The sequence below is a fragment of the Polyodon spathula genome, chromosome 2 (genome assembly GCF_017654505.1).
Source record: "Polyodon spathula isolate WHYD16114869_AA chromosome 2, ASM1765450v1, whole genome shotgun sequence".
Taxonomy (NCBI): domain Eukaryota; kingdom Metazoa; phylum Chordata; class Actinopteri; order Acipenseriformes; family Polyodontidae; genus Polyodon; species Polyodon spathula.
Window position 1 is genome coordinate 55,963,415 of NC_054535.1, and position 24,291 is coordinate 55,987,705.

General features: G+C 40.3%; 1 protein-coding gene across 2 annotated transcripts in view; it reads left to right on the forward strand.

Annotated features, from left to right (window-relative positions):
* Window positions 1-6,713: 6,713 nt before the first annotated feature.
* The window catches only part of LOC121298529 (ephrin type-A receptor 5), a 207,259-nt gene continuing 189,681 nt past the window's right edge, over window positions 6,714-24,291 (forward strand). For both annotated transcript variants that reach the window (XM_041225659.1, XM_041225666.1), the window contains exon 1: window positions 6,714-7,012. In XM_041225659.1, the coding sequence (XP_041081593.1) occupies window positions 6,904-7,012 (109 nt within the window). In that variant the 5' untranslated portion in view covers window positions 6,714-6,903. The remainder of the gene's footprint in view (window positions 7,013-24,291) is intronic.

Consider the following 24,291-nt stretch of genomic DNA (forward strand, 5'->3'; position numbering starts at 1 on the left):
ACACTGACCATGCCTCAAGACACACCATCCCTACAGTGAAGTATGGTGGTGGCAGCATCATGCTGTGGGAATGCTTCTCAACAGCAGGGACTGGGCATCTTGTTACAATTGAAGGAAGAATGGATGGAGAAAAATATAGGAAAATACTGCAAGAGAATCTGCTTCAGTCCACTAAAAAACTGAAGTTTGGGAGGAAATTCACCTTTCAGCAGGACAATGATCCCAAGCACAAGGCCAAAGCAACATTGAGTGGCTCAAGAACAAAAAGGTGAATGTCCTACAGTGGCCCAGTCAAAGTCCTGATCCAAATCGCATTTGAGAATCTGTGGCACTATGTGAAAATTGCGGTCCACAAGCGTCGTCCAACCAACCTGAACAACCTGGAGCAAATCTGCCAAGAAGAATGGGCCAAAATCACTCTGACACTGTGTGAAAAGATGTTACATACTTACCCCAAAAGACTTAAAGCTGTTATTGCAGCGAAAGGTGGCTCTACCAAATATTAATGTGTGGGGGTTGAATACTTATGCAAGCAAGATATTTCAGTTTTTTATTTTTCTTAAAAATATTTCCCAACATAAAACCGGTCTCACCTTACAATAATAGATTTTGAGTTTAAGTGTTTTAAAATAAAATATCGAACAGAATGAAATTTCAATGTACCATTTGTAATTCAGTAATATGAGAGAATTGGTCAGGTGTCTGAATACTTTTGCAAGGTACTGTGTGTGTGTATATATATATATATATATATATATATATATATATATATATATATATATATATATATATATATATATATATATATGTAATGTCAGGGGGCTTTGATATGATTAAGAGGAGACTATACCAGGCCCCAGCTTTTATTTCACTAGATTTTGGGGGCAGTCCTGTCTCAGCAAGTTGATTGAGTAGAACACCTGATCATTTATATGACCAAGAAATTGGCTCAGAGGGATATCACCTACTCTGTCATTGAGAAAGAATGTCTGGCCATCAAATGGGCCAGTCACACTCCCTTTACTATTACTTGTTGGGGCGCACCTTCACTCTTGTCACAGACCATGCCCCTTTAACCCTCTGCGGTCCATTTACTCAGTGAATATCAGGTGCATCGATTCCAATTTATTTTCACACGCACTGTGTATTTTACACGCACTGTTTAAAAGTAATTGTATTAAACGGCACTGCATATCAACAAGAACTACATCTCCGGCACCACCCCACCCCTTGTTCACTGTATTTATCACATACCTCTTCATAGTCATACATACTGATAAATCACCTCCTGATCACTTGTTTTATCACCAAACTCCTCAGTCATTATCTTATTATTATAACATCTCAAAAGCTTGGCAAATGTCTGTGATATTCTTTGAGTACTGGATGCGGAAGCAGCTATCTTGTTTGTTTATGTCTGTGTTATGGCTGTGGTGAAGGTTCTATGTATATTGCTCAGATCTGCCGTCTTTTCTTGTTCAGCTTCTCTCAGCTTCTATCGGTCTCACTCAGCTATTAAAAGGTTCTCTCTGCTTTTTCCAGAGAAAACACAACTAGAGACCTTTGCTTGCTATCTCTGTGATGAAACGAAAAATAGAAATGTCGGACCTGGTCCAACGTAGGACCGCAAAGTGTTAAGGTGGTTAAACATGATGAAGGACAATAATACGGGGATAACTCAGTGGCATCTGTGAAACATTGTGAAACATCAATGCGGGTAATGGGCACCAAAATCCAGATTGGGGAAATTACAGCTGGCCAAGCGTTCCTTCGTTATCTCTCTGTGGAGTGATATGTGACAGAGAGCGAAGGAATTTGAGCTGTAAATCTCTATCCCAGCCAGAAATGATATTGTGTAAAGTTGGTGGTATTCTTCCTCCTAGGTGGGCAGATTCAACGGTAGGTGGAAATTGGAAGACAGCCATATTAGGGAGAGTGCATAGCTGGTCTTAGACAGGACACCACTGTAATCAAGCACGGGGCAGACAACGATTGGAGAAACCATGGCAACAGGTTGATTGCAAGGAAGAGTTTAGTGGTACAAAGGGGATATCAAAGCTATATCAGTACGGCCCCTTACGCTGAAACGTGATTCTTGGCTGGAGTTTGTGTTTGTGTTTGCCTGTTGCAGAGGAGGATTGAAGAGATGGGCGCTGCCGCCACTGAGCCAGTACGAACCCTAGATCACTACCCCACTGCACATCACAACACGGACACCAGCACCACTTTCCCCGGATTACAGTAGCAGAGTTTCGTGCACAGAGGATTGTGGTTTAGCAGTGTTTCTTTTTGTTTGGGACTGCAAACCTGCTGTATCGCTTCCCCTATTCCATTGCTGGTATAGGGACGAATGATTTATTATTTGTGAACTATTTAAATAAATACAGACATTTTGTGATAACTCAAGCTTGTACATTCACTTGTTTACACAACATCATTCATGACCTGTCACTATGTGTTATAGTAAAAGTGAAAATATAGGCAAATATTAACATTTACTGGTAAATGTAGACATTTACCAAGCAAAACGGTAAATGTCTGAAATAAACATGGTAAATCTCAAGAATAACCAAGTGTCTTTGGCTAATGGCTGAATGTCTCGCTTTCGCACATTGTAAGGCTTCAGGAGTCCTGTGTACCTTCAAATGCCACGAGTATCTACCATGCTGCAGTAAGTAAATATATCTATTCAGTGCCTGTTTTAAGGAGTTTTGTGTCATAATCAAAAAGCGATTTTCTGTTAAAAAAAAATGAAGGTCCTAAATGATTTAATTTACATTTAACAGAAAATTATTTTTCATCAAAATACTACGTATTTGGAGTACAATATCCTTCAACGCCATTGTGAATTGTTTCATACGCAAATATACCAGAATGTTGGTCGTTCTACATAAGAGGATCACAATATTGTTCAGTACCATGGTGAATTGTTAAATTATGCATTACTGTAAGGTCATTAATGGTTATATTGTTAATGTCAATATTTTTTGTTAATGGAAAATGTGTATGCAGAAATAAATATATTTTTCAACATTAATGATTATTTTGTTAATTGACAATTTATATGCAGGAATAAATACATTCTTCGATGATATACACTATGTAACACAATTTTTGTTCCTGGGTAGTAAGTGTTATTTCCTAATTGCTTATGCCTCAAAAGTATAGAAAATGGCTAATATTCCCCACAAACTTTGCTTTTGTGACCAGGACAGTGACATTTTGAAATATCACTATTTCCAATGGGAAAACGGGCAAATGTGTGTCTTTTTGTTCACATAAAGTCAGAAAAAAACAACATATGAATCCAAATTAACATGTATTTATACTAAAGTAATACAAAAATGACTACAAAAGATTTAGAAGTGAGTAGTTTTTCGAGATTTACGATTATACTGTATTTACTTTAAGCTTAGAGGCCTATAAGCTTATTTAGGACCTCCGCCAGGAAGGTTCTCCTCAAGCCAGAGGGGACTGGAACCTTAATAAGGTAATTGTTTAATGGGTAATTGAGGCTCCAGCCACAATATAAAAAGACCTACTCCGGGCTCATATGAGGAATTCTTGAGAGGAGTTTAGAGGAAGTACTAATGAGAGTGAATGCTAGCCAGTGAGCGAAGGACGGTACTCGTTTTCATAAAATAATTATTGTTTGAGTTATTTTATTTTGGCCTGTGTGCCTAAAAGTACTGCTATGGCAGTTTAGTCCCATACCTTTTGTTTTTGCACTTCTTTCTGGTCCGTGATGTCATACACCAGCCTTATTTGTGACATATGGTGTCAGGGTGGGATAAACTCCTCCAGGAGCACGATCAGGAAGGAGTGAAGTGAGTTTTTTTTATTTATTTTTCGTATTGTTTTTGGTTTTTGAAAAAAAATGGGTAGAAGAGCAACCACAGCAACAGTAGGCGGACGTCTGGGATCACGGCTGGGAGGCCTTTTAAGGAACCTTGTGGCAGAGTTGTGCCCTGGCTTTGGGCATATGGGCACATATTGGCCTTCTGCCCATTGCAGTATGAAGAGGAGGAACTAGCGTCCAAGTGGGAGGAGCCCGAGCATCCAACACCAGGTCGGGGGAAGCACAAGCATCCAGCGCCCAGACGGGGGAAGCATGAGCATCCAGCACCCAGAAGGGGGAGTACAAGCGTCCAGCGCCCAGAAGAGGGAAGCATTAGTGTCCAGCACTCAGACGGGAGGAGCATAAGAGTCCAATGTCCAAGAGGGGGGGAGCCAAGCATCCAAAGCCCAAGAAGGAGCTGTGTCCACCTCCACCAGCAGAGGGAGACTACCTGCCACTTCCACCTCCACCACGAAGAGCTGGCGCTACCTCCACCACCAGAGAGAGAGGAGCTGCAGCTGGTTAAGCCCGTGTCGTCAGGGGTTGAATGTCCCACACCGCCTGGGGCTACCATGCCTGCATCGCCTAGGGCTGCCGAACCTGCAATGCCTAGAGCTGCCACACCTGCAACGTCTAGGGCTGCTACTCTTGCAACGCCGAGGGCTGCCATGCCTGAAACGCCTAGGGCTGCCACGCTGCAATGCCTAGGACTGCCAAGCCTGCAACGCCAAATGTCAGCTAGCAATCACCCGGGAATGCTAGTTTGTCATCGCTCTGGGATGCCAAGTTGCCTGAAGGGCCAGACTGCTCTAATTTTGATGCCTCAGCATCAATGACACAATCTCTCAATGCAATAATAAGCTGTGGGGCAATCAAATCAGTCTTTCGAATAAGGCTAGGCACTAGGAACAAAAAAAATATGTATCCCTACATGCCAGTTTTGATGATATAAATGCCATACACAGGAAGCACGTCTACTGCAGCATAGTTTGAAGTGTAATAGGGCAAGATCTAGATGAGGCTTGTACTTGACTGTACGTATATCACTTTTATTTATTTATTAGTTTGTTTCCTTACTTACAGAGGTGGCCACATTTATTGCATCACCCCATTATTTTTATGTTTATTGCTTCATCACCATATAGTTAATTTTTCTGTAGACTTTTTTGGTTGTTATTGTCTATTTGCTCTTCGTGGTTTTATTGAATTCTAAGGAAATGCGGAAGGAGCTATCTTGTTTGTTTATGTCTGTGTTATGGCTGTGGTGAAGGTTCTATGTGTATTGCTCAGATCTGCCATCTTTTTTTGTTCAGCTTCTCTCAGCTTCTATCGGTCTCACTCAGCTATTATACAGTACATTATGTTTATGTGCCAAAAATGAATGTGTTTATACTACAAACATTTTAAAAATCTGTTTGGCACATTTAATAAATGAATTACCAGATGAATAGTTAAAAATGAAACAGCTGTTTTGCAGGATAAGACAAGAGAAAGAAATGTAATGAGTAATATGTAACGAGTAATATAAAACACTACTTTTTAAAAGTAAATAATAAGGACGGACATTATATAAGTTAATTTTTTTCAATAAACTGTCCAACTCTGCACATATCTGACAGCATCTGATATCTTGGCTGCATCTGGTTGTAAAATGAGTCATAGATGTTTTCAGTTTACCCGTTTTCTTTCTTGTAAAATGTGTTTATTTTGTTTTATTACCGTTTACCATTAATTTAACCTGGTGCATACAATACAGTACTGTTACAATATGTTGTTATTAACTAAACACAGTTAAATATGGAATGCAATATTAGAAGTGTGTTTTATTTTCTTTAGAGGTACAACATGGGACTATGAACTATTTGGTGAACCACAATGAATCTGTACAGCAACTTATTATGTACAGAAATTATTCAGAATTACCTCTAACATAGGACTAGTCTGGAATGTAGATTTGGTCCTACTGATAATACTAGCACACAATTTAGCACAATGACAGGCTCTGCTTGAGTGAGGCCCAGGGTTTTTTCAGGTCGAGACTGAGGTGCTCATGCAGAGCGGTGAGGCAAAGCCACTGTGCTTGACTGTATCCATGGCCTTTGTCCGACAACTTTCATCAGCACTAAATCCAGAAACACCAACAATAAAAATTATAAAAAATCAGAATTACTGTACTGACCCCAAGAGGACATATATTACTATATATATAAAACATGTTATAAAATCTTGCACATATGTATGTATGTATGTATGTATGAATATGACTAGACTAAGTCAGTGTTATTTTTACTTGAATACACACGTCCAGTCCTTGGAAAACAGGTCTCCCTATATTTTACATGACAAAAGGTAATTTTCTGTTGTATGCAGTCATTCCTGATGGCACAAGTGGCATTTTACAAATTACAGAAAACAGAATGATTTGGCTATGGGATCAAGTTAACCCGTGTTGCACAAATGTAGCCTATATTTATTTTGTGTTTCTTCAAAATGCAGCAAAGTATGTTTGCTTTACCCAACCACAACAGAACTGAAACATCCCAGATACCACATAAACTGCATTAGGTGTTAGATTTAAATAAATTGGTATCTTTATATAATCTTATTCTTTGGTTGTTTGTATTGCTCCTCCTCTTGTAAATTCTTAATGATGGTACAAACTGTGACATATTTAATGCCTCTACTGTAACTTGGGCCCACCATAAACACAGTTCCCATTTCATGCTTTTTTTTTATTTTTTGGAGGTGGAGGGGAGGTACTGCTCTCCTGTTAATTCGTGCCCTGATCGACAGGGTGGTATAATGCGTTGCTCCGCCTCCACTCGCTTGCTGGCTGCTCTATTCCAATTTGCCTCACAGAAACACCGCACTGACAGTGTGTTTCAATGTGCATCCCTTAAACAACGAATGCAAGCACCGGCACACATGCGTTCGCGGTTTGTTTTTTTTTTTTTTTTTTTTTTTGCAGGAGCCTTTCATAACTGAACTACCCTAGTTGAAATAAATAAAAACACATATCAGCATTTTTTCACCATTAGTTTTTCTGTATTTGCGGTGGCTGGAAGATGCTTTCTCAGTGGAGTTATATCAGACTGTGCTCCCTCTCTACTCTAGTTCGGACTTGCTACTTCATCTCTGCTGTACTCAGGACACTTGCTATACCCAATAATAAAGGTAAGAGACTACAAAACACATTTTACTGAAGAGGTTGTTTTTTTTGTTTGTTTGTTTGTTTTTTTTGTTTTTTTTCCCAGCAAGATCTCTACCGTGAAGAATGATGTCATTGTCAATTGGGTTATAGACACACGGGTGCAATGTGTCTGTTTTACTTAGGATACACCAGTTGTGAATTAGAAGGCTACATGCAGCGCATAACAGTAAACATCAACTTTTATTACATATTTAACATGTTACATACTGTTTATTATATTTATTGTATAACTAACTATATGCTCAATTTAAACACGAAATGCACTTAACACAAGCAAGCAGAGCGATACAACCGAGTGCCTTGGATATTACTATATCGTAGATTGCATGTTTATGATTGGTATAAGTTGTTTCCTGCAGTTGGTATTGCACTACACGTCCTTTAAGATAAAACTCATACAATAATACTCAAGTTTTGTCACAGTAGTGTAAATTGATCTTGTTGTTATAATGGTACACTTGAATGTTAGATGTATTTTGAAATACTGTGGTCTTTATAATGCTGTATGTTTACAGTGTTTAACAAATCTAGCCAAGGACTATCCAGGACAGTCGATAAACTGTCCGTTTATTGATTACCCGGGGTAATTAAGTAGCGCAGACTTCCGCAGTCCAGGGCTGAATCGCGACATGAATTTAAATAAATAATAAAAAAAAAGAAACTAGACACCAAAGTGACAGCGCATTGTTTGTTTACTTTTAACATTATAAGTACTGATGGTATTTTCGGTTTTTGTTTTTCATTAGGGTCAGACGTTTAAATAGTTCGCCTCAATAATTTTAGTAGTGTTTCAATTCTAATATAGACACAATAATAATACAATGTACAGCACTGTAAATATTTGTTATTTAAAATTTTTAGTATTCTGATTTAGGAAGACGTTTAATGTAATGATATATTTTCTTTCACATATATTTTCTAAACCGTATACCACAATGTACATTTCAAGTACATGTGTCACATAATATATCAACACGATTGGGAAACCATTGAGTAATTATATAACATAATAATAATAATAATAATAATAATAATAATAATAATAATATATAATAATAATAATAATAATAAGTAGTCGTAGTCGTATCAACATAAATACATATTTGTTTCATTCATATATTCCTGCTTGTTTTTTTTAGAACTTGAAATTTTGGTTATGATAAATTATTGTTCAAAGATCGTGTTTTCCTGTTTGAAAGTTCATGTTCAAGTTTTTAAACTTTCAACTTTTATGTAGCCATGTAAGAGTCTTGTACACATGCCTAATATATTTTTATTACTGGACCTTTGGTAAGCGAATATTTTGAATTGACCAGTAATCTTTTTAGTGTCAGTTTTTTTCTAAAAGTGTGAACTAAATACTTTGAATAAATATTGAGGAAACAGACAGTTTATGAAATAGAAATGTCTTTGACATGTGTTTCTGACAGACAGGCAGCTATAATATAACTTACCTGCTGCAGTGCCAATTTCCAAGGATTTCAGATCCGATCAGCTAAGAGGTGGTTGGAAGGCAGAGCTCAGTTGATTGGAACCAAAATAATAACCGATGTTGGGTGTTGCTTCTAATTTGCCACATCTCAGTGAAATGTAAAACTGTTGTTCCCATTGCTGCAGGTGACAAAGATGTTTTTTCTTTCAAATTAAAAATAACCTGGTTATTCAATGGCATCTTTATAGATGATGGATCATTGGCCAGTTTAAAGTGCCCAAGGTTATTTCCTGATGGCTTTAGGTGAGGCTTAAGAATTATATGCTCTAGATGCAGTAAACAGTAAAGGCGCTTGTATAGACATTTTTTTAGAAGAACCCTTCACACACACACACACACACACACACACACACACACACACACACGTACGTATATATGTATTCGTTTTAGAATGACAAGTCTTAGTTTTCTCAAAACACTGTATTGTAAATGTTTTTAAAATACTTTTGTATCCATTGCCTGTAGGGGAAATCATTGTTATTGTTAATCAATGGGCTTTTCCAGCCTTGTTGGCACTTTGCTGGCACCGTCTCTACACATTATTGCCACCGGAGATTGAAATAGATAAACAAAATGTAAATATTTCTGTCATAAATGCCTAGTGAGATCAACTACTGTCTCAGGTTTCTTTAACTGAAAAAGACAACTTAAGTCTGAACAATATAATAAAGTGAACAAAACCTTTGCCAATTATTCCTGCTTTTTAAAATAATTCTAAATTGAATTGACTACAATGAGCCATTTATAGAGGACTATTTCATTTTTCACCATCATGTTTTTCAGGGGTTTGTATCTGTTTTCAGAATTACATTTTTAGGGGTGGGGTAGGGATGAAGGGTGATTTTGCATTTGGATTTTTTTATTATTATTATTATTATTATTATTATTATTATTATTATTATTATTATTATTATTATTATTATTATTATTTGCTTGAATATAATTCAAAACATACTAATGTGGGGACAAAACTGGATTTATATTAAAATTCCTGTGTAGATATTTTTTGTTTACAGATGTGTACAATACATCATGGCAATGAAGCCATCTACCTTAACAAATTACTTTACAAACATAGGAGATAAACACAGTTAAATGTGTTTTGTTTTTAATATATCTAAACCTGGTAAAAGAACAAGGGTTACTTATTACATGACACATTTGTGCATGTTTGTTGAACATAAATGTGGTCATTCTATTCTCCGAGCAATTTGTTTTGAACGGTAGCACTTAAACAAACACAATTGAGCAGAACATTTCCATTGGACCCTGCAGCTTCTAGCTGCCACACATCAGCTTTACATATTCTGATTGAAAAAACAGAAAGAAAGGTTTACACTATCAGTCATCAAAAGAGCCAGGAGACCAGTCAAATCGTGCCAAGAATCATAGTGCCTGCAGAATGAAATGTCAGTTACTTTTTTTTTGTATGGTTGGAGTTGGGAGTCAGCGGATTGGGCATTACAGGATTGAAAACCATGGCAAATAGACGGTGTTCTGAAATATTTTGAGGATATTTAAAACCAAATAATCAATTTGAAATACTCACAAACAACTAAATAAGCAGTACCCCCATTGTGTTTAAGAAAGACATCACATTCAATTGAAAGAAGGAATGAATAATAAAATACAGGTTTTCAGTACATTGACTGAATACATGCAGGTTATGACCTGTGATGTTGACATCAACAAAGTATTTTTTCGTGCTAGCCCCATATGCTCTATCATAATGCTGTATTATGTTGCAATACAAACACATTGGAAATAAATCTTGCTCAATAAAATATGAGGCCCATTAATAAACTATTCTAAGTTTATTAAATACTTTGGTGTAAAGTGCATTTTTATCAAAAACTTGAATATAATTTAACGCTAATACCCCAATTTCAGCTTCACTTGACATTGGATTCAACCTTACTGGTCTGACATCTAAAAACAAGAAAGCAGGGTCTGATAAATGGTTGTCTGCATTGGAATTTAAAGTACCAGGATTGCAAATGTGAGACTGCAATTTTTAAAAATCAAGCATCACCACTTGAGATTCTGTTTCTGTTGTTTTTTTTATGGATGTAGTTTGTGCAGGACTGTGTCAAGGACACTGAAATACATATACAGTATATTTATAGCTTGGATACCAATCACGTACACATTTATTCCTGCAAATTTGTTCTATATAAAAAATATTTACATTTTAAAAACAAGGCCCCAGTTCAAAACACGATGGTATGAACTTTTGGTATGAAGCCAATCAAAAAGTGATAAACTTGCTTCCGTTTGGAAGAAAATGTCTTTTAAATAGGGCCCCTAAATAGCTGATGATAAGGTTACAGGAAGCGAAGGTCTACACCTCATAGCATGGCAGTGGGTTTTTATGTTTCCGGAACATTCCCCTCGTTAGGCTCAATTGTGATTTTCCCTGAGACATCTTTTGATTAAGTTGTACAATGTACATGACTGCACATTGTGCTGCTTGTACACACGTATACCTCATTCTGAACATTTTAATTTGTGTAATTGCCACACAGAGGACTTTCTAGTAATTGAACTACCAATTTGCTTGCCAAGAATGTATCTTAAATAAAGATCCCTTTGCTCTTAACTTGTAGCACATATTTTGTGTTTGTAAATGTCATCATTGATTTATTTCGGCCACAGCATGTAGCATATGTTTGAAAAAATAGGTAAGGTGAATAGGTTGGCAACTCAAAGCAGTATGTCCAGAGGCTTGGAATGAAATAATATTCTTAGTATGTAGAGTATTTAATTATAATGCACAAATTCATATTTAAACACAGTGTACTTTATGGTGATATTATACCAGTAGCAATATTTCACTGAAATTCATATAAAGTGTTTGATTTAATGTAGTGTTTTATTTTGTGTGAAAGAATGATAAGACATTAATAAAGCCTGTGGTCTGAGTGTAAGAGGATGGATAATACAGGCCCGCACAGCCTCAGACTGTAATTTTTTATAGTTTTTTTTTTTTTTTTTGCTATTTTGTATTAAACCAGGACCAAGTAACTGAACCCTCAGGTCATCTGGATGTGCTTTTTATCAAAGTTTGGTGCTGTATATAATTATTAACAAGGTTTGATGAGACAGTTCAAGGTAAAATTAGAAATTAAGAAAGCTTACTGACTGTATTTAACAATCATTCAATGTCTGGATCATGACTGCTTGTTTGGGTATGGTGAGAGTGGTGATCATGACTGCTTGCATGGGTATGGTGAGAGTGGTGATTATGGACTATTTGGCCACTGGTCCCATCTGATAAGGGTAGAAGAAGAAAAATAATTAATGTCTAATCTCTAATCTCTCCACTCAGTGGAGAGGACACCCCTCCACCCCCCTTGTGGGAGGAAATCTCTGGTTGTTAATGTAGTATATATGGGACTAATATCCGAAAATTCGACGAATATTTTTTGACATGTATTCAGATACAAAAATTGTATTCGCTAGAAATGACAAAAAACACCTTGCACTTATTTACCGTTTTGCGAGAGTTAAAAAAAAAAATGGCAAATGAAAAAGAGCTCTGAGTGATAAGTGAGATTAAATATATTTATAAAATGGGTTGGGAGAGTTTCCCTCATTGTAGTGTCAGCGAAATAGTCATGGCCAATTAAAACAACAAAGTTAAGCAGTTAACCTTTCCTAATTCGTTGTTAACTGAACGTTCATACCAATGTCATCAACACTCCCGCTTCCAAAGCAAAACGCAAAGTACAAGATGGCGAGTCGACCTTACATTTAACACCAGAGCAAAAGAAAAAAATCTACATGTATGCATCTGAAAATAAGAAAGCAAGTCAGCAAGACATTTTCTTGCCTAAGTGAGGCATATAACGTTAATCGAAGGACAACTGGAGCAATTCTAATGGATAAAAACGGTTTAAATGGTTTACCTTGATGGAACAGGTCGATTTGTTTAACCTGAAAAAGTCTAAAAAGTGACTTTTATAAACCACAGTAAATGTTAAAATAACAAAAAAAAAAATATGGTAAGAGGTTTGTTTGTTTACGTGCAAGTTTTGCACAAATGAAGGCTGACTTAAACTAAGGCATCAGTTTTGTAAACAGCAGAATAGTTTTTTTTTTTTTTTTTTACTTTTGTTTAAAAAAAGTGTTTGCCTATAAATATTCAACAATTATTTTTAACTGCTTAAAAAGAATGGTGTATAGCTTAAATTGCTTTGTGAAAGAAATAGATGGCGTCGTTCAACGGGGGATAGTATTCAGCAGCCTACAGTCGTGCCACAAACAGGAAACTTCAAATAACCAGTATAGTAAACATAAATAAAATGTGTTGTCAACTTTATGCACTATTTATTTAGGGAATAAACAAAACAACGTTTAACTTGAACTGCTATTTGGCATACTTTGTTTTGTAGTTCATTCACTGGGGTAAAGTAAGTTCTACACTTCTTTATTCCTGGGATATTTTTCAGTTTAATGTGTTACATATTGTAAGGTATTGCTATAAAATAAAGGCTCACACACACAGGAGCTATGCCCCCTGCTCCTGCTGCTATGCTGTCTCTGCTTGCGTTCTGAGCAATATAATGGCTTTTATTACTTTTTGAAACAAACGAATATCCAAACGAATATTTCAATTATGAGTGAATATCTGAACATGAAAAACCTGTTTTTGTACCAGCACTAATATAAGACGTTTAAATCGACTGGGTTCACCAAAACTATGATAAGGGTTTTGTCACTGGAGAATTTCACTCATAGCAACAAAAACTGGCAACTGCTTGACTTATGGTGATAGTAAAAAAAAACAAGGATAGGACAATCATTCCCATGATTCAATCATGTTATCCCATGATTCAATGTGTGTATCGCTAAGTTTCTCACAACCAAAGCACAAAAAAACGTGACAATGTAAATAAAAGCCTGGCGACGCATGGGGAAGCACAGACTGCAGAAATAACAATAAAAAGTGCTGTCTGTTTTTTTAATCGGAAGCACAGTTGTAGGATTACAACTGGGATTGCAATGGAAGCACCAAAGTGAGTTTACTTGAGAAATACAAGGATGTGGTCTGATGCGAGAGCATTCTTTCAATAATCCCTCCCCCAAATTTCAACCTAACCTTCTAAGATGTGAAGAAGCCCCCCCCCCCCTCCCAAAATGTTTTTTCTTGGACAATTTATTTCAAACTGAAAGGTTTAAAGCATATACAGTATGAATGTTCTAAACAATCTCATTCCGCTTTGTAAGTTTTTTGGGCATATGAACTGAAAATATGTATTTCAATTTCTTGGCTTGATCCCAGACTGATTGCCTTTTTTTTTACTGTACACCCTATTGCTTCTGATTTTGTTTACTCAAAATCTTTCTCCTGGATCTGTCATCTGTTCTATTTTTTTCCGAGCTCAGCTCATAATGCTCACACAAGCATATTCTTTAAAAAAAAATCATCCATAGATGGGAAATAGGCTAAATTTACTGACTCATGCCATAGATGAATAGATGCTAATTTTATTGATTGGTTCTTAACATAAGGCAATATTTTGTTTCAGTAAATTATGTTGTTGCTATGTATTAAAACAATACAAGTTTTCAAACCATCCACCAATTTGTAGGGTGTATCATTTGCTCAAAAGCTCCAGTGGGAAAGAGAGTAAAATAAACACTAGAAGGGAGTTCATTTTCAAATATGATTAGAAAAAAACCGAACCACACTTGGTTCTAAAAAACTGCCCACACATATAGAAAAACATTAATAACTGTAACACATATTAAACCTATAAACTTGACTTTACTGTCAACTACTGTAGTACGGTGATCCTGTAAACTGATATTTATGTTCTCTGAAAAAATAGCATATACTGTATGAATGCTCAGAACAAACTCAGCCCCCCTCCTCCCCCTTCATAGTTTGTGCATATGAAATCTGATAAAATATTGTACAACAACAACCAAGCAATTATTTCAAGGAACAATACAATCTGCTGTTATCCCTTAAGACCAAACGTTTTCAGTGGGATGCTCCCCCAGGATCAGGTTTTTTTTTTCTGTATTTGACTCTTTCACTATAACAATTCTATTTTTTACAGTAGCATCTTGGAACTGGTGTCCCTTTTTTCTGGGGAACAGTATACTTCAGAAATCATAAAAATTGCTGTTTTTTCAACACTATATTAGTATTTCTTTTTTTTTTTTTTTTACATGAAATATATATTTTTTATTATTATGTGTTCCGCTTAGTGTTATCCTTACAATACTTCCTGAAAGTTTTGTTGAGCAAATTACAAGACCTCTTTGCCTTTCTGTTTTTGAAATTCATGAAAAAAAAAAGGTTCAGTACACTCTAGAGAACATTTTACAATACTTCAGAAACTATACAAAATAATGTTACTGATTTTCCACTCCAATAAGTAAAAAAAAACATATATATATTTTTTAGAAATTATTATTCAGTAGATTTGGGGTTTTGAAAGAAATAAAGGTACAAAATATTATAATAAACAAAGGTTAATAAATTGCAGCCTCATGTCAATAGGATTTAGACCAAAAGTCTCTTGCACTCTGTCCCAATCCGGCAATCTGAGGATTCTCCCGCAAAAGATTTGAATGCACATGTAGCAAAGTGGTAGGTAGTACACATTTGTAGAGATGATGCAGGGTTTGATACAACAACAGACAACAAAGTACTGGCAAAATTGTGATTTATTTTTGTAAACCAATGTCACATGACAACAGTAAATATTAACAAGGAGAACTGGCATTACACCCCTGGTGTATTGCGCAGTTTATTTAAACGTGGGGTTCAGTCCCGAAATAATACACACAATACAAACACGAACACCAAACACAAACACAGTCACAAGTCCAGAGTGACTGCAGTGAATTTTAATGGTGCAATACACGTTATCGGTGAAATATGAGTGCAGTGAACTCCGGGTTGATTGCTGGTCTTAAACGACAGCTCCCTGATGTGTTAGCGGTCTATAATATACAAACAGTGCAATTAGTACGGTAAACAAACAAAACACGAAACACTCACGATACAAATTCACGGTCCTTCAGTGGTTCTTTCACAACTATAGCAAAGGAACAGATCACCTCGCTACGTCCCTTTATGTACCGTCAATCACGCCCCTTTGGTAAACGATTGCAACCGCTCCTCCAATCCGCGGCTGCCACATCGCATCCCTTCCAGGTCGATGACTTGGTGTGCTGTAGCTCCGCCCACTTTCTAGATGTCATACTTCCACATAACCCTGGGAATTAATTGTCTGGCCATCCAGTTCAGGGCACGCTGTTCCCTTTACACAGTGCCCTCACAGGATAAGAGAGAGATTTATCACCAAGAATCCTTCTGTCTGTCACAATACAGTATTATAAAAATAAATTCAGTGCCTCATGCAATGCAATGCAGAAGTGGTTGAAAATTAATCTTCAGGCGGTGGTGTCTTGGTTCAGTTGCAGAAGGATGATTTTAGTGTAGAATTACTTCATCAGGTGAGTTAAACGCTGTATCTGTGTCATTGAACGTAATCCTCAGCCGAGGTGGATGCAACAAGCCAAATTTAACTCCAGCGATGTAGAGAAGGCATTTTATTTCTCCATATGCAGCCCGTTTCCTGCTTAACTCTGGGCAAAAATCAGGGAATATGTAGACTCTTGCTTGAACCAAATAATAAAGCCACCCCTCTACCAGTGATGGTAGCAGAGGGGACACAGCGGGTTTACAGTCCCAAACTATAAACCAACAGTCCCACACAGGTAATCCACAGTGCATGAAACTCCTCTCCAAACCAGGATATAGTGCGTGTCTTTTGCAGTGCAGTGAGGGTAGTGCTCACGGGCTTGTGCTGGCTCCATGGTGGCAGCTCCCGACTCCTAGTCCTCCTCCAATACAAGACAATAAAACTCAAACAAATAAACAGTGCTCCTGCTCTTTATTATTTTAGTTTCAGTGTAAGGGACTGTTTTTTTTTAGTATAAGGGACATTTTGTGTTTTTACAAAATGTCCCACTTGTGGTTGCCACCTACCATCGAGTTGTCCCTCTCTATGGGAAAGAATACCACCAACTTTACACAGCGCCATTTCTGGTCGGGAGGGAGATTTGCAGGTCAGATTCCTTCTCTCACTGTCACAGCCCCTCTCAGTGATGTCACATAAAGAAAAAAATATCAGTGAGTAAAATTCAACCCCTCTCCTCACCAATGATATGTGTTTCCAACCTGTACGACAAAGTATGGTGGCCCAATAAATAAATAAAGTGCGTTCTTTTATCCGATCACAGGCCCAGAAAGACACTTCAGTATGATTGTGTTTACACGATACGATCCTTAACCCCCTCTCTGCTTAGGTTTTTTCCACCTCCAGTGCTAGAGGAATTTGAGACTGAATTGTTTAAAAGTCACATTTCTCACATTTCTCTAAAGTCACATTTCTATATATATATATATATATATATATATATATATATATATATATATATATATATATATATATATATATTATACACACTTAAAAAATGATATAATCTATTTAGGCATATCTTCTCAACTGTTTGAGATATTGCAGATTAAATAAAATGAAAAATTACAATTTCTTTGTCACTTTAAGGCCCTAAAAAAGTAATTTCCTATCATGGTAATTAGACAAATTGCATGTTTCTTGCATTGTTAATATGTTAACTATCTATGGAGAAAAAAATAAATAAAATAGGAGTTAGTATGTTTCTGTCATGGCTGCATCAATATTGTATACAAACTGTACATATTTTAAAATATATACAAAAACTAAATTCAAAATATAATTTCGAAAGACTAAATCCCCGTACACATGTCCTAATGTTTTGTAAGCGAAACTCCATTGCAGCCTTTGGGGCACAGACATATTTTATAATATTGTTATTACTGTGGATGGTGCAGCCTGGGACAGTATACAGCAATCAATAACAATTGATTAGTTCTGAAAATAACTGTTGAAAAATAAAATAAAATTTGACAAAAATATCTCCCTTGGTTCTGTTAAATGTGTGTAGCCATCAGGATTTGTTCACATCAAACCACAATCCAAAATATAAAACTCTTCATTTCGTTTATTTGACTTACTGGATTCCAGATTGAACAACACAGAGAAATCCTATGGGCCAGTTTAGGCATCAGTTATTCACCGTTTGATTGACTTGATCAATCCACCATTCACGTTTTGAGAGACTAAACCATCCCACCCATATCCTAATATGTCAGAAGCGATTGGTCAAACACAGCATGCCCAAACACCGAGGTTCTACCTCGTATCAGTTTGGTACAACAGACAGCATACAGTAATCAATAGTGATCGATCAGTTCTGAAAATAACTATTGAAAGTAAGGTTAAGTTTGCTAAAAACAGGTCCTTAGATCCCCTAACTGTTGTATCGCATCAAAAGTTGCGCCAATCAAAGCACTATAAAAAATATAATGCAGACCTTTTTATTTGCTTATTTGACTTCCGCATCTGACATTGAATTACACGTCAATCGTGCACTGTTTAAATGATGTGACCGATACACCATTACCATATTTTGAGAGCTTAAACCCTTCCACAAACTCTAAAAAAAATAAAATGATCGGATGCTCACAACCGGCACTACAGTTACATTTATTTTAGGATGTACGCCGTACTCCCCCTAGCAGTGAAGGGTTTAAAGGGTTAGCACTTTAAATTTATATCAAGTAGTAAAAGCTGCCTTCCAATATTTTCTACTGCCAAATTTCATATTGACAAAGTAATAAGCATCAAAGCACGAAGCCCAAGTGTCTTATCGCATTTTATGACAGACAGTTGTTCAGCGATAATGATTCCCTTTTAATTGAATGACAGCCATCACTGAGCATATATAAAAAAGCTGCACTATTAGGGCCCTGCTGTGAGGGGAAAGTGAGGGACATCCTCACAGTAGCACATCGCCATTTTCTCTCTCACTTCACTGAGACAGGTCACAGATTGCCTTCTGCTTTCTTTGCCCAAATTTGGCTGGTTTGTCGGTTTTTTACTGTAAAGTTTTCACTTTTCCATGGTAGAATCACACTTCTGAGCATTCTTGAGAGTACTGCTACCTTATTCTCACATCAGTTTACTGACTAGAGCTGGTTTCGACCCCTCTCGGGAGATTGGTAAGTGGCCATTACTCTCTTTTTTTACTGCACAAGGCTTCGTGTAGTTGCCAGATACCGTGTTGAGAGCTGTTCTGGTGCTGTAAGGAGACCCCGCGGGTTCTCTATGCCGATTTAATCAGCCACAGCGACCGAAAAAAAAAAAGAAATAGCTCGGACCTAGCGTCCCTCTCAAGCCTCGGGCTCTTCTAGCACATCTACACTTGTCCTCGGCGACCACGCCGACTGAATCGACTGCATACCCCAGCATTGACTGCGATTTTCCCGCTGAACTTGAGGCAGAGAAAAACAGCGCCTACCCGGTCCCGATTGAGTCAGCACCGATGTAACCAACGGCCCGGTGCCGACCACGCCTACCAATGGCACTGACCTCGGAACTGTTTGACTTGGCACCGACAGCGCTTTCCTCAACGCCGATCCCTGCACTGACTGACTCGGCACCAGTGACTAGGTTCAGAGCCGTCTACAGCCCGGCACTGACCGCACTACACATCGGCACTGACCACTCGGCATTGACAGTGCTCTCTTCGGTGTCGTTCCCAGCAACGATTGATTTGGCACCGATGAACCTCTTCGGAGCCGCCTACAGCCCGGCACCGACCACGCTACCCATCGGCACTGACCTCGGCACCGATTGACTCGGCACCGACAGCACTCTTCAGTCGGCGTGATTCGGCACCGGTAAATAGCTTCAGAACCGTCTGCAATCCGGCACCGAACGCACTACTATCGGCACCGACCTCGGTGCCGATTGACTCGACACCGACCACTCGATCTTGGCACCAAGTGCAGCAGCCCTGCCTAAGCTGCCATGTCAGTGCAACCAGTGCACGGTGAAGCTGCCTAGACGTGACGAGCATTTGTCCTGTGCCAGATGCTTGGGGTCAGAACACACAGCCAAAGCACTGGCGGGTGAGTTGGACTGCTCTCCATGCAGAAAGTTCTTTAATAGAACTAAGCGCAGGACCGCAACCCTTTCCTTAACGGAGTCTCCTTCCCTGAGCCAGGGAAGAATGAGGTCTGTGGTCCAAGATCCTCCACAGAGGTCCTCTAGTATCCCCTTGCAACAGTGACCAGTGAGCTCCCCCTCACACCTTGGTCACCCTGGTGCAGAGGAGCATGCGCTTCTCAGGGGAAGGGAGATGGTCACCGCCGAGGCAGTACCACTCGAGGGGGTGTTCACCATAGGACAGATGGTCACCATGCAGGGTCCACTCCCCTTCCCCGCGCAGGTGCAAATGCTTGCCGTCACAGTCGCCTCAGAGACGCCCAAGCTCGGCTGAGTGGCTTTTTCGAGAGCTGGCAGAGACTGTGAGGGCTCAGCAGACAATGCTTGAGACCCTGCTTTAATCTTAGATTGCCCCCTACCACTGGGCAGCCCCAACTTCCCTAGTATCGTTCTCTATCCCCAATGCATAGACCTCATAGCCCAGGCGAGTTCTCTGTTACAGCGTTGAGGTCAGATGTGTCTGACACAGCCACATCCATCGGGCAAGCCACAGCGGGGGGCTCCTTACTTTCCTTGCCCCATACGTCACAAAAGGAAGAGTTCTGGGCTCTCATGCAGCATGCAGCTGCAGCCACGGACATCCACTGGCCGGCAGAACAGGGGGAAAAGGGGAACCGCTTCCTACAGAAGAAAGGGTTCCCACAGCATGCCCTCCCCTTGCGCCAGGATTTACTAAAGCTAGTTCGCTCATCCCAGAGTAACCCAGCCTCTGCCCCCTCAGCCTCTAGAATAGCAGAGGCCCTGCTGCACACTGCAGGAGCCCAAGAAGTGGGCTTAGGCACGTTCCCCACCATCGGGAATACTGTCACAGGAGTTACTGGCGTTAACAAAGGCGATGACCGACCTAATAGGGGAGTTAGGTCAGGCATCAAGCAGGTCTCTAGCGGTGCTGGTAGCCGCACGCAGACATCTGTGGCTAACACAGGCCAAGGTTGTCGAGACTGAGAAGGCGGCACTACTAGATGCCCCTATTACACCGGGGAGGACGTTCGGAGCAACCACTGATGTGAGTCATGAAAGGTCCCACTAGGCCACGGAGGTCGCTTCCAAGTTCTCACACTTTCCTGCCTACCACCAGCGCCCAAAGTGGCATTCACCGCCTGCGAGGGCAACAGGGCCAATAGGGCCCTCCGCCCCAAAGCAGACAAGCAGGCAGAGGCAGAGCTGGCGGCAAGTGACCAGCGCCGGCCAGGGGTAACCAGTTCTTCGACTGGAAACCGAAGCTGGGGCACAAGAAAGACCCGCCCCCTCCGAAGTCCAAGGGAGACCGTCCCTGAGGAGCCCCGGCTGCCACCAACCCCCCTCACAACCAGACTGACCAAAAGCAACGACCCATGGCAAGACTGCACCCTGGACTCCTGGGTGCTATTGACAATGAGACACGGCGACGCTCTACAATTTCTCATAGGTCCGCCACTCTTCAAGGGTATGCTCCGCACCACCGTCGAGCCAGTGAAAGCGATACTCCTTCAACAAGAGATCATCAAATGTTCAACAGAAGAACGCTATGCGCTTGGTATATCCAAGCAATGCCCCCAGCGTCTTTCACTCCAGGTACTTCCTGGTGCCCAAATGGGACGGCGGTTTCAGACCTATTCTGGACCTCAGGGTCCTCAATTTGCTCCTCAAACAGAGGAAGTTCAACATGTTGACAGCACAGCGTATCCTCAAGTCCATCCAACTGGGCGACTGGTTCACATCGATCGACCTGCATATCCCGATCCATCCCGTGCACAGAAAGTATCTACGCTTCGCCTTTCAAGGCAATGTGTAGGAATTTTGCGTGCTGCCATCTGACCCCTCACTGGCGCCCTGCACATTTTCAAAGTGCATGGATGCAGCACTGGCTCCACTCAGGCTGCGGGGTATTCGGATCCTGAACTATCTGGACGATTGGCTAGTTTGCGCGCATTCAAAAGCACGCGAAGAGGCGCACTCAAAATAGGTCATAAATCATGTGATGAAGTTAGGGCTCTCAGTACATCAACAGAAGAGCAACTTCTTACTGTCTCAGTCCACAGTGTTCCTGGGGATCAAACTGAATGCTTGCCTCACTGTCGGAAGACAGGATTCAGTCGCTGAAGGCCACACTCTCCCTATTCAGACAGGACGCTCTCCTACAGGTCAAAGTATATCAAAGGTTGTTGGGGCTGATGGCAGCCGCCTCGAGAATCCTTCGACTAGGGCTGCTGAGAATGCGCCCGCTTCAGGCCTGGGTAAATATGCTCAAGGTGTACCTGGTCTGAGATCAGTATCGGCTGGTGCGAGTGTTCAGACAATGCCGGAAGACACTGGAGTGGTGCCTTCGTCTTGGCAACACTATGTAAAACAATTTTTGTTCCTGGGTAGTAAGTGTTATTTCCTAATTGCTTATGCCTCAAAAGTATAGAAAATGGCTATTATTCCCCACAAACTTTGCTTTTGTGACCAGGACAGTGATATTTCAAAATATCACTATTTCCAGTGGGAAAACAGGCAAATGTGTGTCTTTTCGTTCACATAAAGTCAGAAAAAAACAACATATGAATCCAAATTAACATGTATTTATACTAAAGTAATACAAAAATGACTACAAAAGATTTACAAGTGAGTAGTTTTTCGAGATTTACAATTATACTGTATTTAAAAATTTGTTACACGGTGCAATCTGTGCCTCGGATCTCCCCTCGGATCCCCTCACAGAAGGGAAGTGGTCACTACAGACGCCTCCAGCATGGGCTGAGGAACGGTCTGAAATGGGAGAGGAATAAGAGGTCAGTGGAAGGGACATTGGCAGACAGCACACATAAATGTCCAAGAGCTGCAAGCAGTGAACCTGGTGTTATCTCATTTTCTCCAGCAGTTAGTGCACAAACATGTGGTCCGGATGGACAATACTACAGTGGTAGCCTACATAAACCACCAAGGCGGCCTGCGCTTGCCGTCCTTCACCACACAGTGCACAGACTCCTGTCCTGGACGCACAGGAACTTGCGTTCTATCAGGGCGGTTCACCTCCCTGGCATGGACAACAAAGTAGCAGAGATCCTGTCCAGAAGAGCTCCAGACAGCTTGGAATGGAGACTGCATCGAGTTGACCTCTTTGCCACAGCCGAGTCCACTCATTGCCCCTTATGGTTCTCCATGGAGAGAGACGGGGTCCCCCCGGGACTAGACACATTAGCTCACCCCTGTCCACAGGGGCTCTTGTATGCATTCCCTCTGTTACCATTATTACCCCTGACATTAGAGAGGATCAGGGTGGAGAGAGCACAGGTTTTGCTGGTTGCATCCAGGTGGAAGACGCCCCTGGTTTGCTCTCCTCTCCGACATGTTGTCGGGTCAGCTGTGGCAGCTCCCACCACGCAAGGACCTCCTGAGCCAAGAGGAAGTGTTATTATGGTACCCGAACCCAACCCAGCTCCACCTGTGGGTCTGGCTGTTGAACGTAGCCGTCTATTCAGACGAGGTTTGCCAGATGCGGTAGTAGAAACACTACAGTCTGCTAGGGCGCTGAGCACTAGAACCCAGTACTCATATAAATGGAAAGTTTTCCAAGACTGGTGCCTTGCCAAAGGTCACGATCCGGTGACTTGCCCGATTGAGACGATATTAACCTTCTTACAACACCTGTTTGATGCAGGAAAATCAGCATCCACTTTGAAGGTGTACCTGGCAGCAATATTAGTGTGCCATGACAAAACTGACTCTGAGTCCCCTGGGGCACATTTCCTGGCAGTGCAATTTCTTAAAGGGGCTTGGAGGCTTCCTCCTCCCATGAAAAGTATGGTCCCCAAGTAGGATCTAGAACTGGTACTGCAGACACTTATGGGTCCCCCATTCGAGCCTATGGCGTCAGCAGAACTGCACCCTGTTTCATTGAATGTGGCATTTTTAATAGCTATCACGTCTACCTGACGAGTAAGTGAGCTTTCTGCACTGTCTATTGATGACACATGCATGGCTTTTACAGGAAATGATTCGCGGGTAACATTAAGAACAAATCCATCCTTTTTGCCAAAGGTGGTATCCTCATTCCATATTAACCAACTAGTGGTTTGGAAATTTTCAGCTCCCCCACACAAGTCAGAGGAGGACCGTAGGCCAGTTCGGGCTCTGTGCTGTTATCTGGATAGGACTGCGTCCTGAAGGCTGTCCAACCAGCTGTTTGTCTGCTATGGGTCCCGCTGTAGAGGTCAGGCCCCATTGAATCAATGTCTATCGCACTGGATGGCAGATGTGATACACTTCATGGGCTTTCCTTTATGGCGCCTCCTTAGATGAGTTATGCAATGCTGCTACATGGATAGGTAGTCAAACATTTGCACGATTTTACCGCCTTGATGTTGCAAACCGAGCGAGACCCTCTCTGGGCTCTAGGGTGTTGCAGACAGCGTGACCTTAGGCGTCGTGTGGGCTCTGAGGCTATCGCCGTGGGCCTGTACTGTCGGTAATCTGGAGCCACGACAGCTTTGGTACAGCTTTCCATTCGGTAATGGTTGTCGTTCAATTGAAAGGGAACGTTAGGTTATTACCATAACCCTGGTTCCCTGAAAGAGAATGACAACCATTACCTTTCGAGGTCGTGTCCCCAGCTGACCTCTGTTTTCGAAAGAAAATGGCGATGTGCTAC